This window comes from Aristolochia californica, unplaced genomic scaffold (genome assembly GCF_029961685.1).
Source record: "Aristolochia californica isolate CCGP_79_NKW_82.1479 unplaced genomic scaffold, dmAriCali1.0.hap1 SCAF_3, whole genome shotgun sequence".
Taxonomy (NCBI): domain Eukaryota; kingdom Viridiplantae; phylum Streptophyta; class Magnoliopsida; order Piperales; family Aristolochiaceae; genus Aristolochia; species Aristolochia californica.
Window position 1 is genome coordinate 13,130,021 of NW_027181992.1, and position 20,830 is coordinate 13,150,850.

At 37.9% G+C, this 20,830-nt stretch overlaps 1 protein-coding gene across 1 annotated transcript in view; it reads right to left on the minus strand.

Moving 5' to 3' along the window:
- Positions 1-6,585: 6,585 nt before the first annotated feature.
- LOC137958951 (probable histone-arginine methyltransferase CARM1) overlaps positions 6,586-20,830 on the minus strand; it is a 34,852-nt gene continuing 20,607 nt past the window's right edge. The window contains exons 13-15 of the mRNA XM_068806175.1: positions 13,393-13,565; positions 13,150-13,301; positions 6,586-7,152 (exon numbers count right to left, since the gene is read on the minus strand). Coding sequence (XP_068662276.1) covers positions 7,084-7,152; positions 13,150-13,301; positions 13,393-13,565 — 394 coding nt within the window. The 3' untranslated portion in view covers positions 6,586-7,083. The remainder of the gene's footprint in view (positions 7,153-13,149; positions 13,302-13,392; positions 13,566-20,830) is intronic.

The window sequence follows — 20,830 nt, forward strand, 5'->3', positions numbered from 1 at the left end:
AGTTGGCTCACCCGTTCCAATTCGCTGTGTTGAGTCTCCTGAGAGAAGACCGAGCCGACTCGGTTCTCAAAATAACTTTTTGCACTTGCAATGATTCGAACCCGCTCACTTGATTAAGTTTTGGCGTCAGTGACCAATAGGCCCACGGCCCTTTATGTGATATCGTTGGATACACATTTAATACATATTTAAATTGATGTCTATTTTTTATGCAATTTCTCTTTTAATTCATATGAATTAAATAATTGTGCATGCATATATAGTTGTATACTATGCATATTTTGTTGAATTTTCAATTAAGAAAATTTTTATTTAGGTTTTATGCATACTTCATTTTTGTGCATATTTTAAGTTGACCTAAATATAAGGAATTAATAATTGACAACAATTTTAGTCAATTATTTTTATGTCATATTTTTTGTATACATTTGAATAATTGAGTAATTGCCACAACATTCTTAATTATGCAAATGTCTAGTGATAATAATTTTAGTCACATAAAGTTAATGACATAAAAAATTATGATTAATCATGGAGATATAATAATTTAACCCCAAAGGTTAATGTTATATTTAAGTGATTAATCAGAATGGGAAAGAAATACTTAAAAAAAATTATAGTTGCTCACAAGCCTAGAATATTCCTTTACAAACAAATTTCTGGGTCCCATCATAAAGAGACATAAATCGCATATGTGTTATAACCTAAGCCCATAGGAAATATTATAATGACACGTTGATTTATTTGTTTGAATTATTTACATGAGTAAATATTCATTTTTTTTGCTTCATTACATGTTTAGTAAGCTTGTTGTCTATTTTGTAGTTCTTCAAACTTTGTCTGTCCCAAACTTTGATTCCTTTATTATTCCCCTGAGTGGATAAAATTATATTGAGTAGGCGGAGAAAATTCTCATGTTATTAGGGTACATGGATCTTGACTTGGCACTTTGAGTGGATGAACCTCCAAATCCCACGGAATCCAATACCCAAATTGAGAAAACATCATTTGAACTTTGGGAACGATCCAATTGATTAAGTTTGATATTTATTAAGTCTCATATTGGGAAGAGTATTCGTGGATTGTCGAATCTAAGAATGCAAGGTTCCTTGAGAATGATGAGATTAGTGGGAGTAGCCAACCTCAAAACTTAATTTTTTTAGGAGCATACAAGTTCTCAACCTGCTCCTACAATTTTGCATGGATTGGTTGTTGTTCATGATAATCATCAGGCTCCGATTATTCAAGCACAAGCAATAGTTGAAGAATTTGAAGAGCATCCAAGTTCTCAACCTGCTCCTACAACTTCACATAGATTGGTTATTGTTCATGATAATCATCAGGATCCGATTATTCAAGCACAACCAATAGTTGAAGAACCATCTCATCTTGAGGATACTCCTAAATATCCAGTTACTCAATATTCTCAACCTGAAAATGTTGAAGTACCATTAAGGATATCTTCAAGAGTTAAGAAACCTGCAATTTCTTCAGAGTATGAAGTGCACCTTCAAAAGTCTGACATGGACATTTGTGCTGAAGATTATCCTAATACATTTCCACATGCCATGAGTGGGCATAAATCCACATTATGGAATGATGCCTAAAGGGGTTTTTGCTGTAAATGGGTTTTTAAAAAAAAAAATTTAGGGAATATTAATATATATGGCAAGACTTGTAGCCAAAGGATTTACTCAACAAGAAGGAATTGATTATCATGATACCTTCTCTCCAGTTTCAAAGAAAGATTAATTTCGGATAATCATGGCATTAGTAGCTCATTATGATATAGAGTTACATCAAATGGATGTGAAAATGGTTTTTCTCAATGGAGACCTAGAAGAAGAGGTTTACATGAAATAACCTGTAGGTTTCATTTAAGAGTGGAATGATCACTTGGTTTGTAGACTTAAGAAATCTATATATGGACTAAAACAAGCCTCTTGTCAATGGTATTTCTTCATTTGGTTGTACAGAGAATATCATGGATCAATATATATACCATAAGGTTAGTGGGAACAAAATAATTTTCTTAGTCCTATATGTAGATGACATTCTACTTGCTTCAAGTTATTTAGGATTACTTCATGAGGTCAAACGATTTCTCTCGATGAAATTTGATATGAAAGATATGGGTGAAGCTTCTTATGTCATAGGCATAAAGATTGATAGAGACAGATCCAAGGGACATTAGGATTGTCTCGAGAAACCTATCAACAAAATTCTAGAGAGATATCGTATGAATAATTGTTCGTCTAGTGTTGCACCTATTGCCAAAGGTGACAAATTAAATTTGGAACAAGGTCCACGAAATAATTTAGAGATGGAACAAATGAAAAACATTCCATATGCTTCCGTCTTTGGGAGTTCAATGTATGCTCAGATTTGCACATGACCTGACATAGGATATGCAGTGAGAATGTTGGCAGATATCAAAGTAATCCCGATTTGGACCATTGGAAAGCTACAAAGAAAGTCATGTGATACCTTTAGGGGACTAAAGATTACAAGCTTACATATAGTCGATCTGATCATTTGGAAGTGATTGGATATTAAGACTTTGATTTTACTAACTTCCTTGATTAGAGAAAGTCGACATCAGGATAAGTCTTCTTATTAGATGGAGGAGCAATTTCTTGGAGAAGTGAAAAGCAATCTTTCATTGTTACTTCTACCACAGAAGCAGAGTTTGTAGCATATTTTGAAACGTCATCACATGCTATATGGTTGAGGAGTTTTATTTTAGGGCTTGAAATTGTTGACATAATTTCTAAGCCATTAAGGATTTATTGCGACGGTTTTGCAGTAGTGTTTTGGCCAAGAAAAATAAGAGCAGAAGTCGTAGTAAGCATATTGACATAAAGTTTTTAGCTATTCGAGAATGTGTCAAAGCAAACAAAGTGGGTCTACCACACGTTGCATGTAAGGGACATGTTGAACATGTGAAATTCAGTTCTATTAAGTAATTTATGTAATTGAGATTCCCTTTATGTTTTTATTGCAAATTGTCAATTGAAAAACTCCATTAAGTTCATTTGTGTCTTCTCTTATTTGGTTGTATACATAAAGTTTAGAGAATGACAATATAAGATGATCCTGAATGAGTATTATGAAAGTTCATTCATAAATAAATGTGTTACATAAGGTTCTCATTCAAAGGGGACTGTTGCATTGTAATACGTGGAAGGTAATACTTGCTCTAAAGGGCTTACCGCCATGATTCATGTAATTTAATTTTCTTTGTTTGAGTATAAGGATATTATATATATGGGGAACATTCTTTAATATGTACCAATAATCAATGATACATATTAAGTATGCGCATGGATCAAGTGGGAGAATGTTAGACGATTCACAAACCATCACCTAAGTGACCCATCGTCGTTCCCCTTCTGGGTGGTCGCCGATAGAAAGTGTCTGGTCTAGTAGAGGCAAATTTGAACGTTGCCATCGACGAGCCTCTACGATAAATGAGACACTATGTTCACTAGGCACGATAGACAAGGCACTCTATTTACCGGAAATTGACGACATGTTAGAAGGTACGTTCTTCATGAGTTTTATTTACGTTTTAATGAGAAAGTCATGATATGAGTAATCCTTCAGAAGCAACCTTGCTTTCACCATGATGAAGTAGATAACGCATTTAATAGAAGTTTAGCAACAGAAGCAGCATTTAGAAATGAATGAACACTTCGTTTTGCATAGCACTTTGTCATGATGTGGATGTTGCCTCAATTAGAATGGTAACAAAATGGCTAATCAAGATAGCAACAAAACGAAAATAATCACAGCAGTAACAGAACATAATTCTTGACGATCCCATGAAGATAGTAATCCCAAGAAGTAGCAAATTCACAAGGAAGCCTTGTCATATTGACATGGGTTTTTTCCTTAAACCATAAATGTAACCATAAAAAAATTGATCAACCATTGAGTAATAGCAAGTTTGGAATTGATAACTATGAGTCTTGAAAATTAATCACTGCTTTGATACCATGTTGATTTTCAAGACTTCATAGATTACATCTTGGGTAAAGAAGTGAACACACATTGGGGAGAAAAGAGGAGGAAGAATGGAGTTATGAGCTTATTCCAAACTCTCCCCCTTAAACTATATTATAGATGTTAAAAATACCAATATTATAATTATACGCTTCACCCTAGTAAGAGTGAAAAAAGAGACAAGAAACATAAACTAATTTACATCCATGACACTCTAATTACATCATATCTTCCAACTGAGAGATAGAAGTTTGACTCTCTATTTTAAATCCAAGATCTTCTTCTCGAAAGCAAGTCTTCTATCAATCCACTTTGTGTGGCTTTCATTTGCCTCCTTCAAGACAATTACCTCTTTCTTGAGCTTAGAAATCTCATATAGTTGAGCATTACATTTTTTCTTTATACTTATTTAGACTATGAATGGATTTTTGAAAAGTAATTCAAGTTCATGTTCATAGTCTGAGTCACTTACCTTTTAAAAAGTTGTAGACTCGTTATCAATGTCTTCAATAGCCATGAGTCCATCGTCACTTTCTTCTTCTTTCGAGTGGCTAGACTTTTTTTCCAATGCATCCCAAGCTGAGATCAAAACTTTTTTCTTCTTGTTCTTGGGATCTTTGCTTGAGGATGGGCTTCTTTCTTCTAACGTAGGACATTTGCTCCTTCTATGTCTTGGTTTACCACACTCAAAACACACATCAATTTTCTTTTGAGATTTGTCATTTTGTGTTCTAGATCGGCCTTTTCTGAACTTCTTCTTCTTCTTATAGACTCTTTGGAGATGTCTAGTGATGAAACTCACTTCATCTGAACTCTCGTTACTAGAGTCACTTTCAACACATGTTTTGGCCTTAAGAGCAATGTTCTTCTCCTTAGATTGCTCTTCCTCTACATCTTTTGGTTTTGTTTCATATGTGAAAAGGATTCCTAGTAGCTCTTCTGAACTTATAATTCTAAAGTTAGCATTCTGATGAATGGTTGTCTTCCTCATGTCTCATGACCTTGGAAGAGCCTTGAGAAGCTTGACATTTTGTCTATATAAGGAAATATCTTCTCGTAAAATGTTCAACTCATTTATTATATGAGTGAACCTTGAATTCATCTCAGTAATTGACCCACCTAGTTTCATTTTAAATTCATCATATTGGGTTATCAATAAACTAATTCTAGAGTCTTTAACTCTAGTGGTTCTTTCATGTGTGACGTCAAGTTTTCCCCAAATTTCTTTAGCGATCTTACATGTGGAGAGCCTATAGAACTCATTTGGTCCTGAGGCACATAAGAAGAGGTTTATGGTCTTGGAGTTTGTTTTGAGTTTCTCCTTGTCTTCCCTAGTCAGCTCACTAAATTCTTTTACAATCGATATGCCATTTTCAAGCTTTGGCTTCAAAGGGGTCATTCTTGATTACATGCCAAATGACCCAATCTATGGATTGAAGGAAGAATTCTATTCTTACCTTCAAATATTCATAATTTGTTTTATTGAATAAAGTTGGGTGGTTGGCAGATTGTCCTTCGAGAAGGAGCAATTTATCTTTGGATGTCATTTATCTTTTTCAAAATCAAGGAAATTTTGAGTTTAATGAAGTTCTTGACCTGCTCTGATGTCAATTGTTAGCTCAGGTGGCTTCTCAACATGAGGGTGAATTAAGGTATTCAAATTAAAAATAATTAAAAAGTCATACATAAAAGCAATTTAAAGGAAAGAATAACATTCACACACCACATGGAAAAATTAATTTTTTTCTTATCGATATTCCCCGAGTGGTAGTCACCACCCAAAAACCCTTGGAAAAATTCTACTATTAAGCTCTAATAGCTGGAAAATTACAAAAGAAACTCCTACCCTCTTTGGCCACATGTAGTTTCATACACGATTTAACACAATGTCACTCCCCTCCCGAGAGATTGCTACTAAATTCTAGCTCTAGCTAGGTTTTTCTATCTAGATTAACAAATTCTAGATGAACCTTCATAAATTCATAAAAAGAAAGGGAAAAATACACTCTTACTTAGAGAGAAGTTCCTCCGTGAGAGATTCAAGTTGCCTCTTCCTTTGTAGCATATTGTGAAATGATCATGAAGCTTGTACTGTGATGAATGCAAAGATGATTGAAATAGAATAAAGTTTTTTTAAATGTGTGGTTTTCTTTCTTTCACTCTAGAACACTTTTGATGGGAATGTATTCATAATATATTTTTTCTCATGTACTACATTAAATAATCAAAATATATTTTTTCATTCATTATGTATAAATAACGAGATCCTTTCAAATTACTTCTCCATTATCAATATTAAAATTAATCTCCCACTCTTTTGCATCTATATTGTATTGTTAAGTTGATCAATTTGATTGCATTTTCTTTGAGGGTCCACAATATATCAGAGCAACGACGACCATAACACAAATCAGGTACCATATTAAACGTTAAAATCCAATACTATACTCTCAAGACATACAACGTATACATTGATGCTGTATCAAAAAATATTTCAAGTAAACCAAGGGATTGAAACATCAAAATCTAAAACATAATTTCATTAACATCGCATTATTACCTTATAATATGGTAAAAAAAACATATAAAAATGTATTCCAAGGGGTAAAAAACAGAATTGTAAAGTTAGACGTAGGATCGATTCTGACTTGTGTAAATTTTTTTATGTAAAAGAGGCATAATAAGCATGGTAACATGGGTAGACTGATCCATCGAGTCCCACATAAACTGAGCCATTTCAGCTCATACAACAATTAACTTATGCTATGATTAATCAACACCATAACGATTGAATAATAATATTGAGCAAGGAAGCTACTCCGGAATCAAATGGATCAACCGAGGGAGATGTAACGACTAAGAGCTGCTTATGACCAAAACCGTCAAACTGATTTCCCTGCCCCTTCTAATGCCACTCCACCACTGCTTAAATAGTTTCTAATATACAATGGAGGGCAGTGTATTTGAAGGAATTTGAATGAAGATAACAAACCGCACAGCAACTCTCGCCTAGGTCGATGCATTTTATATGTTACAGAACGATAATCACAGTTGCTACTTGTGCTATATATCATTGCTCTATCCGTTCAACTGAGTTCCCACACCGTGTCCTTGTTGACTCCCTTCTTGAGACTGAAGGCCGACTTCCTGTTCCATATTAAACCAAGTCAGAACTCTTCTTTGAAGGAGACAAAAGTACAAACCCATCAAACGGTCAAATACAAATACAAGCAAACCCAATAATAACACTAGTAATCAAATTTAATAATGGGAAGTACGAACACAACATCTGCACCAGCACAATAGAATACATTCACCATTCAATAAGTATGACAGCCATGCTGCACAGGAAACACTAAATACCAGTGCTGCCAATAAATTTAGCTCATTATTGAGAGAGTATTGTAAGTTTGTTTCAATAAAATGAGCTCATTTAGAAGTTATGTTTCAATTTTCAGATAATTCTGTGAAGTATTGGGAGAGCTATGAGAGTTTGTATATTCACTTGAGGGTTTTATAAACAGGGATTAGGCTCGTTTTTTGAATCTGAAGGAAGGCAGCGACTGTTTGGCTGCTTCATTTCCCATCTTTTTCCTCATTTCTTCTTTTAAACCACTATCTATCTCCCATTTTCACATGGTATGAGAGCTGTGACACTCCATTTTGGAGGCTTAGCACATTTTCTCAAGGTCATTCTCTGATTTCACACGCCTAGAGGCCTCACAAGAGTTGAATCTCTGCCTGGTATGGTAAAAAAATACAAATTTCTTCATATACTACCACAACCTCTTGGTTGGTGGCCCTTACTGCTGATTAACAGCAGTATATGTGCTACTGCCCTCTTTGAAAGGCTTATTATGGATCCTCCTTGCCTATGCAGCCATTACTGGACTGTGCTGTCTTCCATTTTGCCTGCATCTCTGGTATGATGTGCGTAATACCTCCGTCAATGTGCTTGCTTTTGAGCATGCCGTGAGTATATTGAAGTGATTTTTCTGTATTAGTTGATTCAGCAAGGAGAATCTACCCCTTTTTGTTAGTGTGGGACCCACGTGACCAGCTTTGAGTGACTGTTCTTTAATTTGTAGCCCTGGGATTTCAGAACTGATCTCTTGCATACAATTGGAGTGTGTTTGACTGATTGCATGGTGGATTCCAGCAAGCAAGCTGCTGACCTCAAACTTGTTGAGAGCTCTGAAAGTAAGGAATCAAGCTTGGTTCAGATTACTTCCATAAGATTGAATGGAGCTAATAACATAAATGGGTTCCATTCAATTCTCATGTTTCTAAAGGCTAAAAGGCAGGTAAAGTACATTCGAGATGATCCTCCCTACCCTATAGATGAAGACTGGAAATCTGAGGACAACCAAGTCATGACTGGGTTAGTGAACAGTATGGAATCCAGATCTAGTGATCAAATCATTAGCTATGGGAAAGCAAAGAAGATATGGAATACTTTAGCCTCTATTCTATCACATGAGAGTAATCTGTCCCATATATATGAGTTATGTGTTCGGTACTTTAATATGCCGAAAGGTGACTGGATGGTTACAGATTATTTTACAGAGATGAGAGGGGTTCTATAAGAAATAAACACCTTTCACCCCTTTACAACAGGTGCTGAGAAGATTAGGAAGGAAAAGAACCAAGTCCAGATGGCTTAATTTCTTGATGGTTTGGGATCCAAGTATGAAGTAATACGAGCTCAACTTCTAGCAAATGATGATGTGACTACCCTTGAACAAGCATGTAACCGGGTCATCCGAGCAAAGAGTATAGTAGCAGGCAAGGGTGAAAAGGATACATGACTTACCAGTGCTAGCTCTCTCAACTTCCATTCGCCATATAGTAAGCCTGAGACCTAAGGCCAAGGGAGTAACAACAATCGGGATCATGGATGAGACATGTATGCCTAAGGCTGAGGTCACAGTGACAAAGAAGATAGGAAATGTGTCCATTGTGGGAAGACAAATCATTTATCTAAAAAATGTTGCAAAATTTTTGGAAAGCCAACTTGGACTAATTTTTCTGTGAATAGTGGTGGTTCCACCTCTTATTATGGTCCTCAAGAGGAGATTTAGCAGTTATTGCAGAGACTTGGTCAGTTGACCACTACTGCGACACCTCCTACTACCATTGATCAGGATACCTCAACCTCAGCGAATGCCACAATGGCAAGTCCAGGTATACCTCCACTAAATGGGTCTCTCTCCTTCCTAGATCAAAGATTCAAGGACATCTACCCATATGTAAGGTATGGCTTCTTTATTTCAGTCCATTGGTCCCTCTTAAGTCCTATCATCATGTTACATTGGTTGATGGTTCTTCTTCTCCTATTCGGGGGGAAGGTAATATTCAATCCACACCAGATATATTATTACAATCCGTTATATTTGTTATTAATTTTCCTATGAATTTTTTGTCTATATAGTCACTTCACTAAGTCTCTTAATTGTTCAGTACCCTTCTCTTTGACATCAAGTGTCTCTCAGGACTTGAAAACGAAGATGAAGATTGGTTCAGAACATGAGCAAGGGGGTCTTTATTTTTTGGACAGTATCTGTACTTCACAGCCTATGGCACTAGCGGCTACAAAATCTCCTTTTCTATGGCAGTTACGATTGGGGCATCCATCACCAGCGAAACTCCATCAATCTTTTTTATCCTTGCCACCTGATGTTTCACTTGAGTGTGAGTCATGTCAATTGGGAAAACATCATAGAAATAGTTTTCGATTAGTACTAGTCGTAGTTATCACATTTTAGAGTTGATTCATTCTAATTTATGGGTCCTCATAGTCCCCAATCCTTTTGGTTTTAAGTACTTTATGTCCTTTATTGATGACTTCAATCGAGTCACATGGTTGTATCTTTACATGAAAAATACAAGGTCTTTGATGTATTTATGAACTCCTTTAAAGAAATAAAAAATCAGTTTGATGCACTTGTCTATGCTTTGCGTATTGATAATGAGTTGAATTTCTAAATCAGAAATTTAGTAATTTTTGTGCATCTGATGGAATTACTCATCAAACTTCATGCGTGTACTCACCCCAACAGAATGGGGTAGCTGAGCATAAAAACAAGCATCTCCTACAAGTAACCCATACTTTATTATTTCATATGAAGGTTCCCAAATCTATTTGGGGAGATGCAGTTTTAACAGTTTGTTAGTTAAATAATCGGATGACCTCTTTTGTGTTATAAGGACAAGTCCCTCTGCATGTCTTAAAACCTCAATATAAATTATTTGATGTAGTGCCTCGTATTTTTAGATGTACTTGTTTCGTCCTTCTACAGACAAATTATCTCCTCAAGCTGTGAAGTGTATTTTCTTAGTTACTCTCGTCATCAGCAAGGATATAGATTTTATGATCCAGTCACACGGAAAAAATATGTATCCTTTGATGTTATCTTATTTGAAAATACACCTTATTTTTCTTCTTCTTCCAAGTCGTTTTCCTCTGATTTTTCTATGGATCACCCAATTCCTATTGTTGTTATGGTTGCACCTCCTACAGGAATCACTCCACTTCAGGTATATAGTCGTCGTTGTCATCATCTATGGGTTTGCGCTAGTACCACCTGATGACCTCTAGCAAATGAACTCACCACTTAAGACCTGCTTTCCTCCTCTTCACCTCCAAATCCAAGAATGTCTGAGTTATATCTCCCTATCAACCTTCTAAAAGGTAAACATTCTTGTAACTCTCATCCTATATCTAAATTTGTTTGTCTTGACTCTTTATCTCCGTCCTACAAATCCTTTGCTATGTCCTTGTCTATGTCTTTTGCACCCCATTCAGTGCAGGAGGCTATGGTTTTGCCTAAGTGGAAACATAGCAAAGGGTAGGGTGTCGTTGGGCCTACACTGTTAAATACAATGTTGATGATACTATAGAGCAGTATAAGGCTAGATTAGTAGACAAGTGTTATACACAGACATTTAGACTTGATGTTTTTGAACTTTCTAGCATGTAGCCCGCATTACTTCAATACGTATTTTAATTTCTATGGCAATGAATCGAGGGTGGCCCCTTTTATAGCTTGATGTCAAAAAAGTGTTCTTATATGGGAAGTTGAAAGAAGAAGTGTATATGAAACAATCTCCAGGGTATGTTATTCAGGGGGAGAAAGTCAAAGTGTGTAAATTGAATAAAGCTATTTATGGATTTAAACAAAGTCCTAAAGCATAGTTTGAGAAATTTAGTAATGTTGTGGAGTTTGGTTTTTATAGGAGTCACTGTGACCATTCCATGTTTATATGAAAGAGGAGCACAGGTATTGTTATCTTAATTGTGTATGTTGATGATATTGTTTTAACTAGGAGTCATTTGGCAAGACTTGAAGTGAAAACTTATTTGGCCACACAATTTCAGACAAAGGATTTGGGACAGTTAAAATATTTCTTTGGTATTGAAGTGGCTAAGAGTAAGAAAGGGATAGCTTTATCTCAAAGAAAATATGATATTGGTATGCTATAGGAATACAGTCTCTTGGGTGCTAAGCCAGTAAATACTCCTATGGAAGTTAATGTCCATCGTTAAGATTCACTCAGTCCTGTACTTAAAGACAAGACCCAGTATAGACATCCAATGGGGAAGTTGATCTATGCTACAATTACTAGATCTAATATTTCGTTTGCAGTGGGTGTAGCGAGCCAGATTATGGAAAACGTGAGGTTGATACATTTAGAGGCAGCACAAAGGATTTTAATATACTTGAAATGAAAAGATTGATTTAGTGGGATATTCTGATGCAGACTATGTTGGATGCAAGATAGATGATCAACCACTGGTTACCGCTATTTTGTTGGAGGTAAATTGGTAAGCTGGAAGAGCAAGAAACAAACTATAGTGGCAAAATCAAGTGCCAAGGTAGAGTACCGGGCAATGGCTCACACAATTAGTGAGCTTATGTGGGTAAAATTTGTACTAGTTAAGAGTTTGGATTCCCTATTTCTAAACCTATGCTAATGAAGTGTGTTAACCAGGCAACTATATTCATAGCTATAATCCTATTTTTCATGAAAGAACCAAACACATAGAGGTGGATTGTCATTTCATAAGAGATGCAATGATGCAAGGGAAAGTGCTGACACCCTATGTCAAGTAAAAGCAAGTTGGAGATGTGTTCACTAAACCACTTGGGAGACGTGACTAGTTGTTTTTATGTGGCAAGCTGGGCCTATTTGACATCTATGCTCCAGCTTGAGGGGGGTGTTGAAATTCTGAGATAGGGACATTTAGGTCATTTGACCAACATGTATTTATGTTAGTATGTTCCAGCATGCTAGGTTTCCAGAATAGAAGCTATGTCTCAATTTTCAGATAATTTTGTAAAGTATTGAGAGAGTTATGAGAGTTTGTATATGTAAGGGCATTTCTGTCATTTTGTGTAAATATTCACTTAAAGGGTTTTATAAACAGAGATTAGGCTCGTTTTTTAGTCTGAGGGAAGGCAGCGGCTGTTTGGCTGCTTCATTTCCCATCTTTTTCCTCATTCCTTCTAAATCACTATCTATCTTCCACTTTCACAAATGTAATGCAGACCATCAAAGGATTAGTAGTTCAAAAGCAACTTCTCAACAGTATATCCCAAAAACATCTAGTAGCAGAAAAATCAGAACCTCAGGCTCACTATCTGCTGCTAATATGAAAGGTAAGTCACCAGCATGAGATACTCTTGGGGACAAAAAATTTGTCTCCTAGTGGATCTCAAACCTTTGCAAGCAATCCTAGTAGAAGATTGGGCAAAAGAGAGAAAATACTTTCTTAATAAGACACTGAATCTTTTACCTTTTGCCCTTATAGCACTTGGAAGGTACAACTTTTGGGGAATAAACAAGCCACTAGTCACAGTTCCAGCTAATGAGAACAAGTAGCTCTTGCATTTTTATATAGGATTTGCAAACGAAAACATTCTCCTGAGTATTTCTTTTTCTTTTTTGACTGATTATAATCTTACACTTATATATGAATAAGCTACAATGAAGCACGGAGAAAACTATAACAGACAATATTCCTAGAAGTTTGTGAAAGTTGTCCACTGACATTTTTCCTAATATGAAGAAAGCTACAAGGGGATAATGAACGGATCAAGAGCAAGCAAGTAGATAAAAAATCCTAAAAATTCTTGTAGATACCTGGGGGTTCATTAACTGATGTGGCTGTTGATCTTGTGCCCATGTGTAGCCCTGTGGTTGAGACATTCGATAATATGGCTCTTTAAGATCGAGCTTACCCGTAGAGCTTTGGATTATACCTCCTTGTTCAGCTCCAGCACCCCACATTTTAGCTACAAGATAAATAATTTGGAAACAGCCAGAGTTCAAGTTACCTTTCATTAATAACAGCCATAACAACGAGAAAATGGTTTAAAAGCTGACCTGAGAGAGTAAGGTTCATTGTATAGCTCTGAGCATGGTGCGCAACCATGTGAAGACGACCTGTAATTTCTTGTCCAGCCATCACATATAAAGGTTGAGAGAGAACACAACGAAGTTGGTACCAGTGTGTTGTGGGAGCTCCTGGTGCAGTGGTAAGCCACCGATGAACAGAACTACAGAGTATCATTCCAAGACATTCTTGCATCAGAAAACAGTCAATTTCAAAAAATATTGTGATATAGATTTCATTCTTTTCCAGAAATTTTAAACTCAATGGATTTTAGCTGAATTTTCACTAATTCCAACTTAGTAAGTTCACATTTTTCATAGGCTTTCAGTTAAGTCCAAATGATCATACTGTTCATGAAATCAACCCAAGCCCAGAAAAAGAAGTCCAAAATCTGGAGCACAGATTTCAAAAATGTCCACTTTGACTTTATCTCTTGATCAACTCTTGTATTTATTTAAGTCAACATGGTATATATTATTAATCAGGGATACTTCAGTCATTACACACATGTTAATTCAAATATAGAGGAGTTAAGAATGTCTTAGAAGGGCCAAAGATGTAATTTTTCTTTTGTTTTCTGCCCTTCTTATACTGCAGAACACGTTCAATTATGAGGGGCATTTTGGTCCTATTGTATTTTTCACTTAAGTGAGAATAACAAAAGAATTAGTAGTCAACCTTGGACTCCTAACGTGAGTGCTGCACATTGCAGCTTCTCTCATTCCTCTTTTTTTTTTTTAAACTTTCTCTCATTCCTCCTCTCTCTTATTTCTTCTTCTTTCTTCTTCTCCTTAATTTTCCAACTTTCCATGGTATTAGAACGATCCAATCTATAGAGGGAGGCCTAAGGTCTGCTAATTTCTCTTCCTGAAGTCTGCAACCTCTCTCCAGGTTGGGTTGTTTCAATCTTTCCGCTGATAGAACTTAAAAATTAGTGTTTTATCCCTTTTTTATGTCTTAACCTAAGGGTTAAATGGTTTGTGCTACCATCTAAAGCTTTATCCCCTTTTTGTGTCTTAACCTAAGTGTTAACGGCTTGTGCTACAATCTAAAGCAATTATTATGTACTTCTGATTCTGTAAGATCAAATGAAGTTTTGAAGAGTGGTCTGGAAGACTTGTACCTGCATCACCCATTCTGGTGCACAGAAGCACCTACACAGACTTGATTGGGTACATATATGCTTGTAATTGATGCATTTTGAAGACTGCCGAGTACTAACTTTGGGCTGTCTATAAACCCTATTGAGTTTTGTGGGTTGTGGGGCCCGCAACAGTCCGTGAACAGTATTTCATGAGGAAGAATGAAAATTGAGAGGAAGAAAGTTGGAGAAGCAGCAGCACTGTTCTGCGTCGGAATTAGGCTCAAAATTCAAGCCCAACCCCTTTTATCATTTCACTTAAGTGGATTTCTAATAAAAGGACAATAATGCCCGTAAGTACAAAAACCATAATAACTCACTTAAGACACATCAGAATTCAATGAGACTTTAAACATAATATGATAAGTAGTCTAAGTTACTGGAAATAAATAAAATTCATACGAGAGGATGAAATGACCAAAATACCCATGTACCATGATTCTAAGACTCCTGTTTAAGCTGGAGAGTAAATGTAAAAAAGTCTCAGCTTGTTACAAAATATTAGGTATTCACATCTTCCAAGGGGTCTTGTGACACCTCTCCAAATTGCTCTGAGGACCTCACATAAGGAGTGACCACTTTTCCTTGCATGATAATATCTCTATTGAAATGACAATCAACCTCTATATATTTAGTTCTTTCATGTATACTGGGTTATTTGCTACGCAGCTTGATTGTCGCACTTAATAAACATAGGTATTGGGCGGGAAATCCAAACTCAACAAAAACGGACTTTACCCACATGAGTTCACTAACTGCGTGAGCCGTTGCCCTGTATTCTGCCTCAGCACTAGATCTACCCACTATAGTTTGTTTTTTACTCTTTCAGCTCACCAAGTTACCTCCAACAAAACAGCAATAACCAATGGTAAATCTCCTATCCATTTTGCACCCAACATAATCTGCATCAGAATATCCCAATACATCAATATTCTCATTCCGAGTATACAATAAGCCTTTTCCAGGAGCACATTTCAAATATTTTAAAATTCTTTGTGCCACTTCTAAATGTAACATTCTTAGGCTTCCCATGAACTAACTCACTACTACTACAAAGGATCAATCAGGCCTAGTGACTGTAACATAAAACAAATTCCTTACTAGGTGTTTATATTAGGTCTTGTCCTCGAGTACACGAGTATGAGAAAAACCAACCTTGAGCAGACGATGTTCCCCCGATATCGATGATATACCCCCGATAGTTGAAATGAAACCTTGTGCAAATACGATAGACGGGAATGAAAAAAATCCATTGTCGAAATCAAGGCAATGCGAACATAGCCATTGGTATTCGAGAGACCAACACTCCTTGAGCAAGTGATAGACCCCAAATTCGTTTTACTTACTCTAGAAGGAGTAAGCAGCAGCTGAAGGATAATTAGAATAATTAGCAGTTGATTAATGAGGACGGGTATTTTTGGAATTTTATAGTTTTAAGTGGTTAAGGGGATCGTGGGGGAATATAGAGGGACAACAGAGAGAAATAAGGGGGATTTTTCTGATATGCGCTTAAAGCTTGCTTAGGGAGAGTGCTGGTCTCTCGAATACCAGTGGCTATATTCGCATTGCCTTGATTTCGACAATGGATTTTTTGCATTCCCATCTATCATATTCGCACAAGGTTTCATTTCAACTATCGGGGGTACATCATCGATATCGGGGGAACATCGTCTGCTCAAGGTTGGTATTTCTCACGATTTCAACAGTGATTGTGCAACGTTTCTTTCCCTTTTTACTGGAAAACTTTTATTATTGTATCGGGGTATATCATCTGGTATCAAAGCATCTAGTCGATCCTCATGGCTACTACCAGAATGGAGTCGAGAGTGGATTCAGTGGAGGGAATCGTGAGTTCAATAAGGGAGGAGGTGAGCTCGATGAAGGAGGAGGTTCGGAAGATTCCGGCCATGGAGCAAGGGTTGACGACGTTGATAGGGCGAGTTGAACAACTCTTGCGCACCCAAGAGGAACTCACCCGGAATCTGGTTGCGTAGAGTAAGTCGGCGACGAGGAAACAGGGGCTGAACTCGGCTATGGGCAATAACTCAATCCAGAGAGGTATCGGCAACGAACGAGGCGGTGGCGAGGTTGACCGGAATATGCAGGGTCGATTTGAAGTGCGACCCAAGAATTGCCAATTTTTAAGGGAGAAGACCCCAATGACTGAATTTACAAAGTTGAACGCTATTTCTCGCTAAACCGAGTATCTCACGGTGAAAAACTGGAAGTTGTCGTAGTATGTCTGGAAGGGGAGGCGTAAAAATGGTTCAAGTATGAAAATAACAAGAGGGAGATCATGAACTGGGAAGAATTTCAGTCCTTATTGCTAAAACGATTCTGAAGTTCCGAAGACGGCTCTCCTTATGAGAAATTTCTGGCATTGAAGTAGGAGACCACCGTGAGAGATTACAGAAGGCTGTTTGAGGATTTGGCTTCCACGTTGGAAGATATTCCAGAGAAGGTGTTGGAGTTCAACTTTGTTAATGGGCTTAAGCCAGAAATTCGGGCCGAGGTGAGGGTGTTGGAGCCCAATAGGTTGGGAAGAACCGTGGAGTTGGCCCAAAAGTTGAAAGAGAAAAATAAAGTTATTAAGCAGACTCGATTTGGGCTGGGTACTCGAAAACCACTGGGGACCATAGTTGGGGGTAATGGGATGACCACGACAATGGCAGAAACAACGAAACATGGGATGGAGAAGAGGGCGCCATTCAGGAAATGCACGAAACCCGAAATCCAATACCGGAGAGAGCGTGGTTTGTGCTATCGTTGTGATGAAAAATTCTCAGTTGGGCATAGATGTAAAACAAAGATCTATAAGTGCTGATTTTACAAGAGCTGGAAGAAGAAGATATGGAGGATGGCGACGACGGAAAGTGTGAACAGTAGGAAGAAGAGGTTAGGCGGCTGCTCAAATAGTTGAGGTGTCGTTGAATTCGGTAGTTGGATTAACCCTTCCAAAGACTATCAAGATTGAGGGAAGCATCGGAGAACAACCAGTCGTCGTGCTCATTGATGGAGGAGCAACCCATAATTTTATTTCCACTACAGTGGTAGAAAAACTGCACCTGCTTTTATCTCCAACAACAAAGTATGGCGTTCAATTGGGCACAGGTGCGGCACTACCCAGGGAAGGAATTTGTAAAGGGGTTCAATTAACTATTCAAGGAATAGAGATCGTGGAGGATTTTCTGCCTTTGGAATTGGGAAGCACCGATGTTATTTTGGGTGTACAATGGTTAGGAGGAACGTATACGAATTGGAAAACCCATGTTATGAAGTTTCAATTGGGTAATGAGACAGTGATGTTATAGGCCGATACCTCCTTGCACAAAACTTTGGTTTCACTCAAGGCGATGAAGCGTACTATTAAGCATGAGGGCCATGGGGTTCTTGTGGAGTTGGGAAGTACCACAGTGGCAGCGTCACAACCGAAGGAGGACACGACAGCAATGGTGAAGAGCATTTTGACGAAGTTTAGGGATGTTTTTGCTATGCCCCGCAAGTTACCACCAAAACGGGAAAAGGAACATGCCATAACTTTGAAGGATGGAGCTTCACCGGTAAGTGTTCGTCCATATCGGTTGGTGGAAATAGAGAGATTGGTGGGAGAAATGTTGGTTGTTGGAATAATACAGCCTAGCACTAGCCCTTCTTCAAACCCCGTGCAATTAGTCAAGAAGAAAGACGAAAGTTGGAGATTTTGTGTGGACTATAGAGCCCTTAACAAGGAAACTATTTTGGATAAGTTTCCCATTCCAGTGATCGATGAGTTGTTAGATGAGCTTCATGGAGCACAAGTTTTTTCGGAGCTGGACTTGAAGTTAGGATACCACCAAATCAGAATGAAAGCAGCTGATATGCACAAGACAACTTTCCGGACTCATGAAGGACACTACGAATTCTTGGTCATGCCTTTTAGGCTTACCAATGCACCGGCTACATTTCAATCCCTTATGAATGAGGTATTCAAACCTTTTCTCCGGCAATTCGTATTGGTATTCTTCGATGATATTCTAATATATAGTCTAAATTGGAGTGCTCACTGTGATCATTTAGTGGTTGTTTTGGAGAAATTAAAAGAACACAGTTTGTATGCTAACTCTATGAAGTGTTCTTTTGGGAGAGAACAGATAGAATACTTGGGACATATCATCTCTAGAGAGGGGGTGTCAGTTGATCCTAGTAAGATACAGGTTATGGTTGATTGGTCAGCACCAACCACACTTAAGGAATTAAGGGTTTTCCTTGGTCTTAAAGGATACAACCGGAAATTTGTTTCGGTATATGAAGATATTACTAGACCCTTGATGGATCAATTAAAACAAGATAGATTTGGGTGGTCAGATGAAGCAACCGAGGCGTTTGAGCGCTTGAAGGAAGCCATGACTACAGTACCAGTTTTGGCTCTACCAGATTTTTCGAAGTTGTTAATTGTGGAGACTGACGCTTCTGGATATGGGCTAGGGGTTGTTCTACTGCAAGATCAACGGTCGGTTGCATTTTTTAGTCAAGTATTGAGTGAACGAGCCCAACTGAAGTCTTTCTATGAAAAACAACTAATGGCCATTGTGTTGGCTATTCAAAAATGGCGTCCTTACCTGCTTTGAAGGAGGTTTTTGGTGCGAACTGACCAGCAAAGTTTAAAATTCTTGCTGGAACAATGTCTCTAAGTGTTGAATATCAACGCTGGTTGGTGAAATTGATGGGCTATGACTTTGACATTCAATATCGACCGAGTGCAAGTAATAGAGTGGCGGATGCACTCTCTCGCAAACCTGACATGATGAATATAGCTGCAGTTTCTAGGGTGCAATGGATGGATATGGATGTTTTACAACAAGAAGTGGCAGCAGACTCATTCGTACAACAAATTCTCACACAGTTGGTAGTTGTTGACAAAGTAGTAGGGTTTCCAATTGACCATGGGCAGCTCTTTTACAATGGTAGGTTGGTTTATCTGTGACTTTTGCCTTAATTCCAACCTTATTGCGTGAATACCACTGCACACTTATTGGGGGCCATTCGGGAGAGGTTAAAACATATAGAATAATGACTACCGATTTACATTGGCCGGGTATGAAGAAAAAAGTGATTGAATTCGTTCAGAATTGTGAGGTTTGCCAAAAGAACAAACACTTGGCAAGGTCCCCAACTGGTCTTCTACAACCTATTGACTTACCAAAGCTGGTTTGGGAGGGTCTGACCATGGACTTTATTGAAGGGTTGCCAAGGTCAGAGGGTGTTGATACTATTATGGTGGTAGTGGATAGGTTGAGCAAGTATGCTCACTTTTGGGTGTTGAGGCACCCATTTATAGCCAAAACCGTGGCTGATTTATTTGTGAGACAGGTGATTCGACTGCATGAGGTGCCCAAGTCTATGATTTCGGATCAGGACAAGGTGTTTATAAGTCATTTTTGGCAGGAACTCTTTCATCTCCAAGGGACTGATTTGAGACACAACACCGCCTACCACCCTCAAACAGATGGTCAATCTGAAGTGGTTAACAGGTGTTTGGAGACCTATCTTCAATGTTTCGCTTCTGAAAGACCAAAAACTTGGGCGGAATATTGGTATAACACCAGTTTCCATTCTTCTATGGGTACCACTCCATTTCGAGTCTTATATGAACATTACCCTCCGTCCTTATTGCACTATAAGTCTGGGACAGCTGCAATTTCTGAAGTCGAACAGATTTTAGAGGAACGGGATGCGTAACTTAAAGATTTGAAGATGCAATTACTGCAGGCTCAGCAGAGAATGAAGGCCACGACTGATCTTAAAAGGATGAATGAAGAGTTTCAGGTTGGGGATCGTGTGTTTGTAAAACTCCGGCCCTATCGGCAACACTCCTTGGCCACTCGGCGCACTGAGAAATTGGCAGCACGTTTTTATAGACCTTTTGAGGTGGTGTCACGAGTTGGAAGAGTTGCTTACAAACTGCAACTCCCACCAGAGTCCTCCGTGCATCCGGGGTTTCATGTCTCCCAACTTTGTCGAGCAAAAGGAATATCACATTCATCTTCAATTCTTCCTTCACAATTGACTGCTGAATTAGAGATGTTGATTGAACCTGCTGCCATTTTGAATATACGAAGACTGAAAAAAAATGGATAGCAACAGTTGGAGGTTTTGGTGCAATGGAAGGACCTCCCAGAGTTTGAAGCCACTTGGGAGGATTTTGAGGCAATTAGGCTCTAGTTTCCAGCTTTTCACCTTGAGGGCAAGGTGAAAGTTTGGACGGGGGCCAATGATAGACCCCAAATTCGTTTTACTAACTCTAGAAG